At 36.1% G+C, this 19645-nt stretch overlaps 1 protein-coding gene across 2 annotated transcripts in view; it reads left to right on the top strand.

Moving 5' to 3' along the window:
• The window catches only part of LOC123692404 (bifunctional heparan sulfate N-deacetylase/N-sulfotransferase), a 127581-nt gene that overhangs the window by 71655 nt on the left and 36281 nt on the right, over positions 1 to 19645 (top strand). For both annotated transcript variants that reach the window (XM_045637141.1, XM_045637142.1), the window contains exons 3-5: positions 2831 to 3022; positions 13368 to 13620; positions 14410 to 14572. In XM_045637141.1, the coding sequence (XP_045493097.1) occupies positions 2831 to 3022; positions 13368 to 13620; positions 14410 to 14572 (608 nt within the window). The remainder of the gene's footprint in view (positions 1 to 2830; positions 3023 to 13367; positions 13621 to 14409; positions 14573 to 19645) is intronic.

Below are 19645 nucleotides of genomic sequence, written 5' to 3'. Positions count from 1 at the left end.
ATAGTGGCGCTTTGACAGGAGTTGTGGACTTTCCTTCGCCCCATTGTTGAATTGTTTGACAGCCGGTAAAGCTTGCCAATTTCGTAAAGTATCATAAAAATGGAATACATTTTCGTTAATTATGATATTGTGAAATGTACGTTGAGTAAAATAGAACTTCGCTATTTGTTATTCTTGAGAAGGGTACACGGACCCTTAAGTCGGCCAACGTTAAGTAAAAACTTCTCGTATAATCTTCCGTAACTAGTAACGGATTTAACTGGCTTTGTTGCCTACTTTGGAACAAGCAGGAGGCAGATAGTTTGTGACGTATAAAGGGCAAGGTATGGATACTTAATCAATCAAAGTTTCTAATAACGCCGAGAAAATAATTTAGATCGTTTATAAATAATTCGGAACAATCTAATTGGAAAAAAAGCAACATTTAATTCATTCGTAATAGCTTTGTTTGACTTATTTTTTGTTTTTGCCTCGTTGAACTAAAGTTACGTAGATCATCGTATCAAGCGGGGTTATCGACCTTCACATAATAATCGCATATTTATTGTTTTGTCAAGGTTACTACACTTCTGGAAACTATAATCATTTGGCAATGTTTCGAAGAATAATATTTTTCTTAGAATATTTCTTATTGGAAAATTTCTGGTAAGTTTTTGCTGGGCGTTTTTGTTAAATACGTTGTCAAATTGTCAATTCTCAACAATAAATCCTTAAATAACTGACCTCTTTTATAATAACTATTTGCACGAAAGGAATTTGAATCGCAAGCTAGATCAAGTTAATTACTAAGATATTTTCTGATGTAATCATTATTAATAAATTAAATAGTACACGATTAAATTGAACGAAGTAAAGCAATTTATGTTAAATACGAAAAAGAAAACAAATGAAACAAAGTAACATTTTATCGAATAAACAAATCATGGCTTCATGAAAGACTAAAATGTGTTTAACTTTGGCGAACATCCTCGTCGCCCCTTGTTTGCCAGCTCATGGCTAAATTAGAGGAGGCAAATATTTCAGTGTAATTTATAACGTGATTTTATTTAATTAGGGAGGATGTCGTGTAGCTAGGACGATAATATTTTATTTTATCGCCTTAAATTTACACCGCCAAGAAGAGAGAGGGCGGCAAGTTTGGCGGACTCGTTTAATTTATAGCAAAACTTGTGTTCTGGCTAATTAATGGAAGCTGCTTCGTTTATTCCTTTTAGGCATTAGGATTACCCGTTTTTAATATATTGTTATTTTGCAGTTTTCTTTTTCGTTAGAATCCTGAGAAAGTTACAAGTTTTATCAAGATTTATGTTTAAGACTGTTCCCTGAAATTCATACTTTAATTTAACTTTTATATAAATCACATCATAGAACTTACACATAAATTAAAAAAATACTCTGATTAAGCTCCATTCAGAAAATCACGAATCCTTTAAAACGTGTTTCATCAGAAGCCAGCCGGCTAAAAAGAACTGCTTAGAACGTTTTTTATAGTTAAAATGTACATATTACATTTCTCTTAAGTGAATTGCTCTTCATGGTACACACTAGGAAAGAGTTGGCGCATGAGTGACACGTAATTAGAGCTTTAGATCGATGCCTTCCTTCCGTAACCTTAATAGTAACGGTGTTTACATATCTACCAAGAGCTCTTCAAGCTGAGTTTAGAAAGCAAAGGTCGCATAAAATAGTCTTATCTCTTAACAGCTTAACGAATATATAAACTTGACCCAGTTAACTCAAGCCGTGAAAAAGTATCTCGTCCGACACTAATTAAGGTTAATTTACACTGCACTCCCATTCGTCTATTCAGGCGTAACCACATCGTCAGAAAGTTAATAAGAACTGCCTTGGCTGAGTAATTCTTTTTCCGCTCGTCGTTAAAGTTTCTCCGGGACGGACCGGACGGGCCTTTCATTAAAGCAAAGAGGCCACAACTCGACCTGCCTATGGATAAATATTTTCATAAATTCCACCTTTTATTTATTCCAGCGTTATTCAGATTAACCGTAATGGCTCTTTGATGTGGCTTCAAGTTGAATCGTAGCGTTAACTTTGGCAGTCTTTGATTGATTTCCATCAAAATTTCGTTTTGGAAGATTACTTAGTAATCAATTTGCGGAAAGTTTAATTACTATTACAATTACGCAATACATATCTTATTCAAGAAGCGGTGTTTCTGAAAATTTGTTTATTATAGTTATAACTAGGCCACTAGTTATAACTTAAATTCTCCTGGGAAGCTTTTAATGGTCTCATGGAATTTAATTTTATATGGGTATATCTTGAAGGTTTATTGTTGTTGTTTATATTATATTCGGTGTACTATTTTGTCTGAAAGTTTGATAAATTTACCTATATTCTTTATTAATTATTGCCTGCTAGCGGTCCGCCCCGGTTTCGCCCATGGGACATATTTACGTTTACTCTGCATAAGAACCATCCTAGTACTTCAAGGAATATAATAAAAAAAGAATTATCGAAATCGGTCCATCCGTTCACGCGTGATGCCGTGACCAAGGAAAACGGGTGTCCTTTTTATATTATAAGATTATTTGATATCTTTGGTCATTTATATCATAAGAGGTCTGCTTCGATTATTAATTTATTTTTAGAATCATATAACAATATTATGCAGTGTTGTATGTATTATTGTTTCTTACTCCTCAAAACGGCTGGACCGTCTTGAAATTTTATACGTATATTTGGTAGGTTTAAATGTTGGTTGAGAACTATTTTTAAAGCCCCAAGATATTAATTAACCGGTTGTTCTTCTCGTTCAGCTTCTAGCTATGATATATATTTCTTTCATTAATACATGTCTATTCCACAGTCTTGTATGGCGCGACCGTGTACCCCGGCCGCTGTCACAATGCTCACTGCTCGCGTCGCAGCAGCAAGCGGCGCGCGACCACCGCTCCGACGCGCGCCTGCGCATCGACGCGAAGGTTCTGGTCATCGCCGAGTCGCTGTACTCGCGGCTCGGAAGGGACATCGCTGAGCTGCTTGTCGCCAACCGTATACGGTAAGTTGGTGGTAATAGGGTAACGAGATAAGGTTGTAATTATGGTAATTATAGTAACAAAATTATTGAGGGTATAAAGATAAAGGCTGATCGCTACTAGTTAAATGATGGGCTGGTTGTTAAGATAGGTATTATTAAATGCTTATATAGCAATTTGCTTGGGGTAATGATGTCATTCACTAGTAGACTTATTTTCTTAAATATCGAATTTACCGGCGAAACATGTACCTATGTAAAGTAAAAGTTTATAAAACCTTTGCTATACTTAGCCCACTTAATCCAGACGGTTTTGTTAATAAAACGGCAATTTACTACACTTATTTGACATAATTTTGTCGTACCAACGAATTTTTAATTTCATTAATAGGTAAAGTAAATATGAAATGTATTAATAATGAAGAGCTTTTGACGGTAAAACCCGTTAATAATAAAGTCCGGATATCCTTGGTCTTCAAGTGCGGGTGAAAAATGATATATAGTCAATTAATTACACCGCGGCAAAACCCCCTTTATCATCAAAACGTTGAAAACGATAGCTGCGAATATCTAAATAGGTCAGTTGATTAATGTTGTTAGCATTTTCTGCTAGATTATTGATATATTAAGTTAGATAATGACTGCAGTATTATTGAATACTGCAGTCATTATCTAACTTATTATTGAATAACGTCATCAGCTTATCACCCTTGAAGCATGAACTGTCGGTGCCGGAAAGCTATCAATTTCACATCAAGATCTCTAGGGAGATCTGCGCTCTGTACCTACTCGCAAGGATTAAGGATGTCTTTCAGAAGTTAGAGTTATTCTTTAAAAGAGATTTCTATTTCTCGTCCATTACAAGTGATCGTTACCAAACGCATGATAGCGTATAATGCAGCACTCGATACGAATACCGATATGCAACGGCAGATTGGCACACTTATCCCTCGCCAGATGCGGCCCTAAAGGTCCTTACGAACAAGCTTGTGCATCTAGTACTTTCATTAGTATGCAGTTTCAATAGCTGGCATTACAATCGATAACGTTGCTGGAATAAATAAGCTTAAACAAGTTCGATCCGTTCCAACTTCTAAGGAATTTATGGGAGTCTTGTTTAGAATTTCAATATGTTAATACGATTCAGTAATTTATTACTAAACGTTTTAGTGCTATTGCGTTCCGTTGTGATTTAATGTTTATTGTTTTGTTTATTTCGTGATCGTTTAAAAATACTGAACAGTATACGGTAATGTCTTGGTATACTTAGTTCATTCATAAAAAGTAAATACACATGCAAAATGGAGTAATTATTTAAAAACATTGTTGTACTAATGTTTATTTCAGTCTTTAAAGTGAAAAATAGTAAAGTTTATGTAAAAAAACATTCTCAAGTAAGCTGTTTAAATTAAGACGGGTTGATGGATCGCAAATGAAAACAGATTTCCGAAACTTTTCCGTTTTAAGTTTTGACTGGAGTCGAAGTTGCTTAGGCCTGTATACTGTATATCTAACGTTCTATTTCTATTTACTGAGCATTAAAGCGCGAGTAATTATTATTAGAAAACTGTTAGTATGAAATGAACTAATGTCTAATTTAGTTCATAGTTAAAATTTAATTGTTTAGAAATCATAAGCTTCTTAGAATCCGACCACGATTCTGTAGAATTTCAAGTGCACCTCAAATAATATGGAAACATCAAAAGCTTAGCATTATAGTGAGACTTTAACAAATGACTTGTGAGCGGGAGCTAATATTTTAGTTGGGTATCTTTTGAAATCTTGTCCGTATATTTACCCGGTCCGCTTTGTTGATGACTATTACCGTACGATGTTTGCAGACTAGTTGAAGTGGTGGCTCGAAAAGGTTCAACGAGGGGGGTTGTGTTTGTGTATGTACCATGTTTGTTCCAAAGCCATCTCGTTCAGCTCGCGTCAATCGAACACCGATCTCGTTGGAAAAATTGCTCGCTACTTGAACCTATTGCGGAGATGTCGCCAACGCTCCGCTTGTTTGTGAAATGTTTGACGTCTTAGAAATTAGTTTGTGATATCATAATTCTGGGTCATTATAGATCGTGTGTACTTAGTATCTTCAGAAATTGGACAGTGTTAAGGACGCAAATACAAATTGACGCGCATCAATTTTAGGTTTTGAGTCTTACTACTACACGTGCACGGCTCACACACACAGCGAAATGCGAGAAACGACGAAATTATGACTTAACTGACACGACTTGATAATTGAACTTATTTTTATTGCCATGTTTTTTTTTTACTTTACTTTGATTTGTTTGTAACGTTGAATGGTCACAAAAGTAGATACCATTTACCTAATTTCATTGGACAGTGATTGATTGGTAAACAAGTACTTGCCAAAGTGTACTTCGAAGACTGCTTCTGGAACTATTATACGAGTAGAACTAGGTGTGCCGAGTTTAGGCTCGTTTTGTTAGTTATGTTGAGACCTTACCTCCGGACTTGATGGAATGACCTGCAGGTGTACTTCGAAGACTGCTACTGGAACTAATAGACGAGTAGAGCTAGGTGTGCCGAGTTTGGGCTCGTTTTGTTAATTATGTTGAGACCTTACCTCCGGACTTGATGGAGTGACCTGAAGGTGTACTTCGAAGACTGCTACTGGAACTACTAGACGATTTGAGCTAGGTGTGCCGAGTTTGGGCTCATTTTGTTAGTTATATTGAGACCTTACCTCCGGACTTGATAAAGTGACCTGCAGGTGTACTTCGAAGACTTCAACTGGAACTAACAGACGAGTAGAGCTAGGTGTGCCGAGTTTGGGCTCGGTTTGTTAGTTATGTCGAGACCTTACCTCCGGACTTGATGGAGTGACCTGCAGGTGTATTTCGAAGACTGCTACTGGAACTAATAGACTATTAGAGCTTGGTGTGCCGAGTTTGGGCTCATTTTGTTAGTTATGTTGAGACCTTACCTCCGGACTTGATGGAGTGACCAGCAGGTGTACTTCGAAGACTGCTACTGGAACTAATAGACGAGTAGAGCTAGGTGTGCCGAGTTTGGGCTCGTTTTGTTAGTTATGTTGAGACCTTACCTCCGGACTTGATGGAGTGACCTGCAGGTGTACTTCGAAGACTGCTACTGGAACTAATAGACGATTTGAGCTAGGTGTGCCGAGTTTGGGCTCATGTTATTAGTTATATTGAGACCTTACCTCCGTACTTGATAAAATGCCCTGCAGGTAAACTTCGATGACTGCAACTGGAACTGACAGACGATTAGAGCTAGGTGTGCCGAGTTTGGGCTCGTTTTGTTAGATATGCCGAGACCTTACCTCCGGACTTAATGGAGTGACCTGCAGGTATACTTCGAAGACTGCTACTGGAACTAATAGACGAGTAGAGCTAGGTGTGCCGAGTTTGGGCTCGTTTTGTTAGTTATGTTGAGACCTTACCTCCGGACTTGATGAAGTGTCCTGAAGGTGTACTTCGAAGACTGCTACTGGAACTAATATACGAGCTGAGCTAGGTGTGCCGAGTTTATAGACTATACACACTCTTATCAGCTAGCTTTTTCGTTTATAAGTTCCAGTAGTAGTCTTCAACTTTCAATGAAGTTCGGAGGTAAGATCACGACATAACTAACAAAACAAGCCCAAACTCGGCTCACCTAGCTCTACTCGTCTATTAGTTCCAGTAGCAGTCTTCGAAGTACACCTTCAGGTCACTCCATCAAGTCCGGAGGTAAGGTCTCAACATGACTAACAAAATGAGCCCAAACTTGGTACACGTAGCTCTTATCGTCTGTTAGTTCCAGTAGAAGTCTTCGAAGTACACCTGCAGGTCACTCCATTAAGTCCGGAGGTAAGGTCTCAATATAACTAACAAAATGAGCCCAAACTCGGCACACCTAGCTCTAACCGTCTATTAGTTCCAGTAGCAGTCTTCGAAGTACACCTGCAGGTCACTCCATCAAGTCCGGTGGTAAGGTCTCAACATAACTAACAAAACGAGCCCAAACTCGGCACACCTAGCTCTACTCGTCTATTAGTTCCAGTAGCAGCCTTCGAAGTACACCTTCAGGACACTCCATCAAGTCCGGAGGTAAGGTCTCAAACTCTCAACATAACTAACAAAATGAGCCCAAACTCGGCACACCTAGCTCTAACCGTCTATTAGTTCCATTAGCAGTCTTCGAAGTACACCTGCAGGTCACTCCATCAAGTCCGGTGGTAAGGTCTCAACATAACTAACAAAATGAGCCCAAACTCGGCACACCTAGCTCTAATCGTTTATTAGTTCCAGTAGCCGTCTTCGAAGTACACCTGCAGGTTTCTCCATCAAGTCTGGAGGTAAGGTCTCAACATAACTAACAAAATGAGCCCAAACTCGGCACACCTAGCTCTAACCGTCTATTAGTTCCAGTAGCAGTCTTCGAAGTACACCTGCAGGTCACTCCATCAAGTCCGGTGGTAAGGTCTCAACATAACTAACAAAACGAGCCCAAACTCGGCACACCTAGCTCTACTCGTCTATTAGTTCCAGTAGCAGTCTTCGAAGTACACCTTCAGGACATTCCATCAAGTCCGGAGGTAAGGTCTCAATATAACTAACAAAATGAGCCCAAACTCGGCACACCTAGCTCTAACCGTCTATTAGTTCCAGTAGCAGTCTTCGAAGTACACCTGCAGGTCACTCCATCAAGTCCGGTGGTAAGGTCTCAACATAACTAACAAAATGAGCCCAAACTCGGCACACCTAGCTCTAATCGTCTATTAGTTCCAGTAGCAGTCTTCGAAGTACACCTTCAGGTCACTCCATCAAGTCCAGAGGTATGGTCTCAACGTAACTAACAAAACGAGCCCAAACTCGGCATACCTAGCTTAACTCGTCTATTAGTTCCAGTAGCCGTCTTCGAAGTACACCTGCAGGTCACTCCATCAAGTCTGGAGGTAAGGTCTCAACATAACTAACAAAATGAGCCCAAACTCGACACACCTAGCTCTAATCGTTTATTAGTTCCAGTAGCAGTCTTCGAAGTACACCTTCAGGTCACTCCATCAAGTCCGGAGGTATGGTCTCAACGTAACTAACAAAACGAGCCCAAACTCGGCATACCTAGCTCTACCCGTCTATTAGTTCCAGTAGCCGTCTTCGAAGTACACCTGCAGGTCACTCCATCAAGTCTGGAGGTAAGGTCTCAACATAACTAACAAAATGAGCCCAAACTCGGCACACCTAGCTCTAATCGTTTATTAGTTCCAGTAGCAGTCTTCGAAGTACACCTTCAGGTCACTCCATCAAGTCAGAAACTAAATATGAAATTTATAATCCCATAAGTATAAAATCTATAAATAAAATGAATGCGTGAAGGATCAAGTTTATTAGGTCAAATATTTTGTATTCGTACAGTGATCTTTTCGTAAACGAGGAGCTGCTTACAAGCGTCACAGTGTCCACTCACAACGGCGGCCGAGCGCAGACTAAAATATTTCATTACAAATTTTTGTGCAATAAATCAAGATGAGCCAGTAAAATAACCCTTATTTCAATCCAATAAGTATCACGCGTTACAACTAAATATGTGATAAAATAAGGTTTGATTTTAATTTTTTTCTCAGCCTATTTGCACAGAATACATAATAGTAGCTAAACGCTACAGAACGGACACTCTCCGCCTCCCGCCAAAATTAAACACTTACCTCACCCCGCACGATCAGACATGTTATGGTACCCATTTCCCCGCAAGGACGATACCAACGACGTCTTAGACGAAACGCAACGAAGATTGACAACATTAATCAAATTGACATAAAGTAATTTTATTATTTTGGATTTGTGATTATCGTTTTTCGTAGAAAATGGTTAAATATTGTGCTGTTTACGGATGTATTTCATCAGAAAAACGCGAATTTTTTTTTACGCTAGTCACAAATGTGCCAACCATAAAGCGTTAACACACACATTTGCAGTCTCTACAGTGTGACTGTCAAAACAATCATTTTGTATGGAGTGTCCGGGGTGTGCTATTTGTAACATTTTGATAGTTTTCTTTGCTACCTTTTTGAGTTGGACATGTCTGCTTACTTAAAATATTTTTAAATCAATAAATTTATTTTATTAAATACAAGATAAATGTTCCTTTATTCAGCACGATATTGTCAATTTTGTGTGAAAGGGCAACGGAAAATATTTTTTATAATATTATTAACCAAAATTTTCGACTAAAAAATTGCTACCATTTAAAGATTAAGGATTAATCTATCTATAGTAATTATTAGTTAAATTTGGTTTTGTATTATTTTGTCGCAAAATGTACCGAAAAACTGCTTATTTTTGTCAGATTCGTAAACGCGTCCTTAAAAGTAGTTTTAATCTCCCATATAGACTATCAGGGAGTTTATCGCCCGTTATCATAACTTTAAACCGCATAAGTCACGCCGCATTTGACCTCTAAAAGATTAATAAAGCGGGAAATAAACACGGTAAATGGACGTCATTTCGCGAATTATTGTGGAGGGGTCACTCTGACCCAGCCGAGCGTACGCCCAATTGCGTTGATGACTGCCTACCTTGGGACCTTGTTTGTATTCGGTGCGTAATAAATGCAATGATAAAAATGAAAGGGACGTGATTGTAGCAAATTGCAAACGCAAATTAAATTTTGTCATAAATGATATTCAGGGACGCTTTCGTATTCAGCAAAGTTTCGTTGAAGGCTGACGAAAGATTAATATTATAGATTTGTCACTGTGATACACACCCGTCTGTGATATCCACATAACCCCGATAGAACTTAATTAACACGTTATTAATTCAAACAGTTTATTGAAGCAAACGGTAACTGTAAACATTACTTGCGAAGGTTATTAATTATTAGAGGTCGTGCCTTCTATATAAGGTTACGTTATGTACGCTCCACATGTAAGGGAACCGTAATAATTTCTATATTGTTTCGTATAAGCAAATTTGTGAATCAGTAATGCGGAGTTAAATTATAAGGTGACAGGCTGGCGGTGCGAGCGCGCCGCGTCTAGAAGTCGTTGCGGTGACACTTAGTTAGTTAGTAGTGCCATTAGAGGCAGCATCGCGCCTCGCCTCGTGTCTGCCTTCCCACCTCATTCCTCATTAGTGCTCTGTGCTGTCAAAACGGCTTAATTACTCTGTGCGAAATTTGCGTCACCTTAATGCCATGAGAAACAGACTGTGTCAGCTCATAATATTATTCAACTGCATATGTGACTTGATGCTACCTAAATAATTATATTCATTGTAGTTTTCTGAGGGAAATAAATTGCTGATTTTTGGAGCTTTCTAAATCTAACTTGATTATTTCTTAATCGAAATTAAATTTCACAAAAAAATGTCATTGCAATCGTTAACTAAAAACCAATAAAGAAACGATCCAATGCATAATAATTGCATGCATAATTTTCTCTCTGTTTATGACGCTCGCTCATATAAAAGCAAAGTTTAAAAGTTCGTTAGGAGTCAGTTCTCCATACCATAAAAGCGGTTGGTGCGGTCGTTGGTTCACTAACTTATGACACTCCGCCATTACAGTAAAAGTCCGGGGAACACCCCTTATCGTCTCATGTTTATTACATCACATTATTATAGTAGGGGAGCCCAGGATGCTAAATGTGGATTTACTCGAGCGTCACGGGAACCTGGAATTGGTAGATTAGACCATAGCGAGAAAAAAAGGTCCTATAATGTTTTCACTTTTAGCGGTGGGGAAGGGTTTTTTGATTTTTTTTTTAATTTAAAAAAGAAAAAAATTGGCTTGGAAATACTCAAGCGCGTTAGATATTGATATTTTGCATGCTCCAGGACGTCACTGAAAAATAGTATACGTTAATCTGACGATTTAAGTGGCGATTTAATCGCTATGAAGAAAGGGTAAAAAATTAAAGTAATATTATTCGAGCGCGTCAGATTAATATATGGGGGGGTTAATTACAATATAAGAAGTCCCCATTTCGCTAATCTGACGATTCGAGCTCAACCTTAGGGAATTATGGATTATTCAAATTTTCCAGCGGGGCCCCTGAGCGCACCCACCAACCATAACTGCTCATATTGACTAGAGGTACTAATGAATAGCTAAGGTACCGTCCCTTATAGTAATCTGACGCGCTCGAGTAAATCCCAAAATCCCCTCTTGGGCTCCCCTACTATTAGGCCATTTAGAATACTTTTACCCAACTCGGCGTTCAATATGATATAATTGGCAATTATCTTATGCAAACATGAACGTACTGCCGTTATACGAGCAACTTGGGTTGATTTCTGATGTTTTTAAACAACCAAAAGGAGATATGCCTTTAGTGTGTTATTATTAACCAATTCCTTATTTCACGAGGCTCTTAAAGGAGGCCACTTTTTGTATGTAGGTATGTGATATTTTTGGCCATAATTTCTCAATTCCTAGAAATAGTATTCAAAATCAATGTCAATATTGTTTCTTGTATTATATGAAGTGGTCGATATTGAATTTTATTCAAAGTATACAACCAATGTGCTATTTTAACTTATTCGGAATATAAACGGCCTTTTTAGTTTTTATAAAGAAAATATTTCTATTTACTTCAGACCGCTAAAACAAACAGCCCTTCAGCCTTCAATGAGCCCTATCATTTCTGGGCAACGCAAATTGGGACATTTCTTCCTCCCAGCGCTCACCCAATTCCCTCCTTTATCACGAATTATCCCTCCTCACATTCCGTTCACGTTTAAATTAGGCCGTTTGCGTGCTTTAATTTAAACCAAGTGTTGTCTCCAGTAACAGCGGGATACTAATTAAAGTAATTAGAAACATGTTAGCGCTCAAAATTCTATACAATACAGCATAAGCAAAAAGAGCACAGGCTCGATCGCACGGTAGAGATAACATTTTGTGAATATTGGCAAATGTAGAGGTAACGTGGCCGTAACTGGCGCTCGGTTGGCAACAAACGCGGCATATAACGTACATTTAGGTAGCAAGGCAAGGCGGACAGGCCAGAGATACGTAAATGCTATTTGCAAGTTACCATTCAGCCCGCGCCGCCCGCCAGTGCACTCAGCCTGCCAAATTGAAACCATACTTTACTCGAGTCTCGAACGAAATGAATGCTCTCCGATATTTTCAGCCCACTTACCTGTTGGTAGCTTTCTGTTTATACTTCCAATATCAGAAATTTCAATTGGCCCATCAGATTTTATCAATATCGGTTAAATTGCTCCTATTGATTGGAAATTTGAGAGCATCTTAGAGCGAATGTTTATACAGTTTCAGCTTCAAAATTGCCAATCAACTCGAGATTTTTTTTTTTTGAGACCGGAGTTTATATTTTTGAATGTCGTATTTTCCTTTGCCAATGTTATTTTATACCTCTTTTATTATACAATCGAGGATAGCTTTTTCTGTGAGTCGTTATAACAATTAAATCTGGCAGTAACGAGTAAAGGATAATATGAATTTAAAAATATAATTACAAATGGAAATCCTTAAAAAAAAGAGAACATCGCAATTACGCTGACCTACACAACATGGACCTCTGCTTTTTGTCCAAAGAATCATTAATTATTGCGCAAACCCAAGCGTATATATTATGTTTGTATTTTTGCGTGAGCGAAAAATATGCTACAATTTAAAAGAGTAAAGGTGTTTATTTTTGTCGCGCTTCTTGCTTATTCGGTTTGAATATATTTGATTTAAGAACTGAGCATCGGGAATTGGCGTCGACACTCCCGCCGCAATCTCGTTGTGGAACCCGTGAATTGTACGATATTCGTATTGATTTTTCTGATGCAAAAATGTATATTCAATTCACTATCTATTGTGCTACGACTTAAATAGATAAGTATGTTTTTTAAAACAAGTTGACGCTGTTTCGATCATTGCTCGCATATAATATATTACTATCTTCTTGCATTTTTCCTTTCCGATGATCATAGTATGAGCAATTTGCACATCCAATGTGTAGTTTTATTTCGTGCCTCAACTTGAACGGATTTTTGCGGCAAATAAATGAACCCTTCGTTCTGTACAACGCGAACGTTACATTTTGCTGTAAGTTTTTCGGTTTGTAGTGGTCACTTGTGAAACTGCTCTAGAGACAATTCAATTCAAATTCGATTTCGTTCTCTACTACAAAATTTTATTAATAGGTAACTTTACAAGTAATAAAATAATGTAATGTAATATGTACGTAATTTGCATATAATAAATATTCATATTTAATAAATTATACTGACCAATGGGTTTTGAGAATATGTCTCACAAAGTCGAAAATCGAACGTGATTTTAGTCCCTGAATAAACCATCCAGTAAAACCATGCGTATACAATACATCAATTAGTTTTACTTGTTACAGAAACAACTCACATTACTCACATTTTCGCAGGTACAAGGTAGAAGTAGCAGGCAAAAGCCTGCCAGTTCTTACCACTTTGGACAAGGGGCGCTACGGCGTCATCGTGTTCGAGTCGCTTTCGAAATACGCGAACATGGACAAATGGAATCGAGAACTTCTCGACAAGTACTGTCGGGAATATTCAGTAGGGGTGGTTGGGTTCGCGACCCCCGGCGAGGAGACCCTCGTGGGCGCCCAGCTGAAAGGATTCCCACTCTTCATGCATACCAATTTGAGACTTAAGGTAAATTGAAATTTATTTTACACCCTATTATCAGTTATACATTTTGTGCTGTTTTAAAATTTACGACGTACGAGTATTAACACAAAATTGTGAGGATGTATTAGCATGCGGGGGCTATTTATCATTTTAATTTTTAACTATAATTTTGAATTAATCTTGGATCGTAAATATTTATTACTACTCCACAAAGAAAATTTTATGTCATGTTATTCCCAAGCAATAGTAATAAATTTATTTTATTAAAAGACACATTGAGCGTGCTGAGATGTTTTATGTGCAAACTATACGTTATGTGGAAATTATGTTTATATAGCTTTAAGATTATCTCAAAGCTTTTTATCTCCAGTATCTGTAACTCTTTGACTTGTTATCAAAACAGCTAACACATGGCTATAAATAAATGGACCAGTAAAAAGATATGGAATGCGTATGACATATCCATCCATCCTAGGTATCAATGGGGGACACGGGACTTTTAATTAAATTGCTGCGTTCCTATGTCTGTTATCCGGTTCAAATATTGTGCTCCATTTTGCGAACTGGCTGGTATTTGGCACGTCTGCAGTACCGGTGAATATTCAACATAAAGCCACTAAAACGTAAATGTAAAGGATCGTGGCATGTATCCTGGAAGTGTCCAATAGTTTTCCCAAAACACTTACCATACATCCTGTGTTAGGCTAAACAGTACCTGTATATTTTAAATAGATCTACCAAAGACTTGCTTTTCCAGTAAAGCACGTAAAATTTTTCAATAATTTGGCTTTAAAGTACCATCATTTTCACCAGGATGCGGCATTGAACCCCGCATCGCCAGTGCTCCGGCTAGCGCGCGCCGGCGAAACCGCCTGGGGCCCGCTACCCGGCGACCACTGGACAGTGTTCAGACCGAACAGTTCGACCTACGAGCCAGTCGCGTGGGCCTTCAGACAGAACGAATATGGAACTAATGGTGAGCTCTCGAAACTTCTAGAATTCTGGCCAATAACAGAGCCCTGTTTGAGAAGAGTACTGTCAATTTTGATCTCACGTAAGAAGCTTTTAGTATTCTGTAATGTTTCTCTCTTTAAAATACTAAAGGAATAAAATAAATTAGGTTTGCACGAAAAATAAATAATTGTCGAATCACCTAGCTTGCTTGTACGTACCTAAATATTTCATGTTCGAATACTTAGAGCACCGAATTTCGGGTTCAGTGTGAACTGTGTTGTGTAACATCAGTCTTGAATTTACATGTTTTCGTAATTTCAATATATAATTTTGAGAATATTTTAAGTGTGTATTATGCTGTTGGGTATTAGTACAAGTACTATTTGTGAACGATGGTAGGACCCGTCCTTTTAATAAAACTAAACTTACATACTTTCAATACAGCGTAACTTTAAAAGGCAACCATAAGAAAGAAAGAAAGAAAGAAGAAAGAAAATACGTTTAATCACAAATACTTTTACAAATTTTTGACTTATAACTAAACACTTTACATGGAAAAAAAATTAAATCTTAAAATACATTAAATACATTCAAATATCTTAATATCGTATTCGTGATTAGGTGGACTACTCAGCATTTGCCTCTCCGTATTAGAGGAGAGGCGCCGGTTTTCAGTAGTCCCCTCGACTTGCTACGCTTGGAGCACCAGAACGGTCTTCTGGGTGGTTAAATTAGGAGCTAATACATAATTTAAAAAGTAAAAAAAAAGAAACAATAGGTGATTAAATGTTATATAGGTAGTTAAAGTTGACAATCCATAATAAGTAGATAATTATAAACTTACTTGTACATACATAATATTTAAATATAAAAGGGTTACTGAGATTAAAATAAATAATAATATATACATATATTATATTGGAAAATGAAAAATATACGTAATAATATAGATATATAATAACATACGTAATAATATAAGGCTATACATTTAGCGCTATTAGGGCTGGTTAAGAAATTGTGCAAGAACAACTTTTTTGTACTTACATTTAAAATTCTGCAGTGTTTTACAATTTCTTATTGGTGGAGGCAAATTATTCCAGCACCTAGTAGCGCTGTATGTGAAGCTTCCCCTGAAAGCCGCTGTGTAATTTCTGGGAACTGAGAGCTTATACATAGACGCCCATAAACTTAACAATAATTTATTGATCCACTATAGTGTAATGTGTGACCTGTATGATTCACAAGCTAGGGTCCACGATCGACCCAGCGTTTAAGACAATTACATCTCGTTGTAAAAAAACGACAGTATCGAGGCCTTTGCCCTACAATGGTCCCATCAATTACTTATTTGAATTCATAGCGCCCGAGTCATAAAAACAACTTTTATCTCAGGGGAACTTTGAGTCTCGTAGTCTATAAAAACGCAAATTGACGGCACCCATTCTTAACATTGCTATATTACGAATTTTATTCGTTTTCATGGCAATGTGGAGTAAATTCTTTTATGATTGTATTATTATTCTGTTCTTGTTTTTTATTCACTGGTAACGACGAGTGGCTTAATGCTTTGTTCTGTTTATTTTTAGAACACGATCTAACAATTGACGGTTTATTGTCTTAGTTACATTTTAATAATGAAAGTTGAATTTATCTGGATATGTCTTTTGCGTTAAACACATTCAGTGCTATGTCAACGTTATTAATTTATTTTCCTACAGCTGTACTTCAAGTTTTTATTTTCTTTCGCGTTCATTTATTCAAAGAATCTCAGTTGTAGGTATACAACATGATCATAAACAATGTAGTTTCTATTTTCTTGTTTTCTTAACTTTAAAAACGAAATCTATTTTCTTAACTTGCTTTAATGTTTCTTCCTATATATAAACGTTTTGATGAAAGACAACAAACAGCTTGATCTAAATGAAACATTTCTAAGGAATAGTATTCTTACGTAAGAAGTAATTACGATTTGATAAGTTCTCGTTATGATAGATATCTCTTAATGTTGAGATGCTCATTGCACGCTGTTCAGATCAGGCTTGAAGCTATTCAGAAGTTTCTGAGAAACATTTGTTTATGAGCTAAATGCAGACGTTTGGCTATAACTAGTAGTTGTAAATTCCAATTTATCTACGGAACAACCAGATTTCCCTAGTTCTTGGGAAGTTGTAGCTATAAGCTGTGATAGATTGTTGTAAATGAGTTCATTAAATATAATATAGTTAAGGTTATGGCTTATTAGCACTTCTTATTAGCAATTCTTTTATATTGTGTACTTATTTGACTCACTTATGATATAAGTAAAAAAGTAATGATAAAATTGAGTAAAATGATGTCGGAAAATGTATAAACCTAGCTTCAAACGGTTGATAACTCTTATTATTCCGGTCCACCTTGTTGTTCAGTTTAGAGCCCTACAATGTTAATTCCTAAAAAGATTATAAAATAACGAACAATTTAATTTAAAAAATGTTTGATATAATTATATACGTAGAAAAATCAATTTTAAAATTAAACACGGCTTTAAAACTGAAACAAAACAGAGAAATTGGATTTTAAACTATTTAATCCTGCGTTTCGAACACACTGCAGCGAGCAAAATTAACGGTTACGGTTACTTTATAATAATAGCTTTTATTTTCACATCAAGTTTCTTTACATTTAAGCTGTACCTACGTTTTTGAAATAATTAATTTAGATGTTTAAGTTACACTTCAAAAAATACACCAAAAAATAAAAAATGAGCTCATATGTACCAAATATTGTTTTTATAACTTTAAGACATGTTCCTGACTAACGCAATATGGACCTTTATATATTTTTATTGATATTAATCTTGGACGAAAAAACATGTTCTCTAATTACTTCTGATAGTGATACTCGTGTGAATTCGGGACCATTACTAGAACATTTTGAACAACGAGAAGCCATTCCGTCTAAAATAATTTATTTATTATCTCACAAATAATTGTTTTGCGCCATACCAGACGAATTAAGGAAGATGTAATTGGAACAATTCATTCTATCTTAGTAAAGTATTCTGTTATTGTTCTAGCAATTCTCGCGACGATATTTTACTGCATATTTTATAACGAATGTTGTACAATAATTAATTCTTGATTCAATTAATAATGTGTTCTATATTTTGTTCGTTGTACGAGTTCATTTTTGTACACCAATGTACATAAGGCTTCCTTCCTTTATTCATATCATATCAAAGGATGTTTACAAAGGATGAATCTTGATTTAAAACATCAAACAAGGATTATCTTAATCATAAAAATATGTATTTCGCATTGCAGAAGTCTAAATCATTTTGATTAATGCAAAAAATATTTTAAAATTAATTTGAAACATTAGGTATGATTAAAGTATGAAAACGTCATTTCTAAGAACTTTATAAGGCTTAAATCGCGTGGTTGAGAACTTATTCATTAAAATAACTACTAAGTTAACCTTCCGGGCCACACGTACAATTTCTGCATTAATAACAAGTGACCTTTTATTTATGCTTTGCCGTAGGAAGGAATATTGTCACGCTAACGTAAATACAGTTTAGAAGCTTGGTGCATTAAAAACATATATTACAAGGATATAATATTAGAAAGATAATTTCTAAATAAGTAGAGATTACAAAACACCTACATTATTATCCAAAATATTGCCTGTTACAATAATTTATTTTATGAACGTCATATTATAATTTGTATTGAATATAAATGTAACCATTTCACAGAATGTACCTACCTACATTTGTAGTAAAATTTTTCGTTGATTGAATATTTTTTACTTTTTCCTGTGTATCTTTTTGTATATTACTCGAAAGTGGAAGTAAAAGTTATTAAATACAATTGTGAAAAATCGCTTTGAAGTTCGCATTGATTAATTAGAAATGAGGAAAAAATTAAGTTGTTTTCCAGAAATTGTATGTATCATAATTATTGTATCAACATCATCATTATTACAATACCTTTTCCAGAGCTCTGAGGCTAAGTTAGCTCCGCATCTGAAATTATTGGTTATAAAAAAATTATCATTATTCTGTTGTAAAATGCATAATGGCAAATTATAAGAATAATGATATATTAACATGATATAAAAATATACAATTATTTATTTTCATAAAAAAATTATAATCTGTTTAATTTAGCATTCATATTTGATAACCTCAAGTTCAAACACTTTTTATTTACATAATTAGTATTAAAGATATGCAGAAGTGCTTCGGGTTATAACGCATCGTCCGCGTCGGGTAAATCCAAATATCATATTGGATTTTTATAATCAAAAGATTAGTCTATACATATAATAAATCTGTAGAAGGGTCAATTCTGTACATTGAAAATATTGAAAAAATAACTAGCAGGGGGTGTTACTGGATCGAAACCAAACCCAAATATGTGATTAAAAAAATTTTTGTCTGTCTGTCTGTCTGTCTGTCTGTCTGTCTGTCTGTATGTGAAGACATCACGTGAAAACTACCGGTTCGATTTCGATGAAACTTGGTATAATTATACCTTATTATCCTGGGCGTAAAATAGGATACTTTTTCTCCTGGAAAAATACGTAGAAAAAAAATTAATCTCAATTTTTCAGTTATCCATAGACGTTGTTCTGTAGTAGGTACCGCGAACACAAGTTGCGTATTATTATAGACCTAGCCGTATTTGGGTCCAATAGATATTTATAAGATGTCATTGTCCGAGTTACTCAAAATGGAGAAATAAACCATCCACGCAAAGACCGACATCCGCGCGGACGGAGTCGCGGGCGGAAGCTAGTTTAAAATAGGCCTTTGGAATGCTGTATTACAGATTAGAATTTAGTAACCTATTTTATAACAAAACCTAATTTATTCCATACACAATTAAGGGGCGATTTTTCAATGCTTGGTTAACATCCGTCCAATAAAGTATTACCCGAACATCTTAAAATGTCACCTGTAAACTGTCAAATACGGACAATTAGAATACATTTTTGGAATGGTAGTTTAATACGCTATTCGATGAATAAGTTTTAACCAAGGATTGAAAAATCAGCCCTTAAATTTATAAAGTAGTTTCTTTACGAATTCTATATTTATAGTTAAGTGACA

The sequence above is a fragment of the Colias croceus genome, chromosome 6 (assembly GCF_905220415.1).
Source record: "Colias croceus chromosome 6, ilColCroc2.1".
In the NCBI taxonomy this organism is placed as follows: Eukaryota; Metazoa; Arthropoda; class Insecta; order Lepidoptera; family Pieridae; genus Colias; species Colias croceus.
Note: the sequence above shows the minus strand (reverse complement) of the source record. Positions and strands in the feature narration are given on the sequence as shown.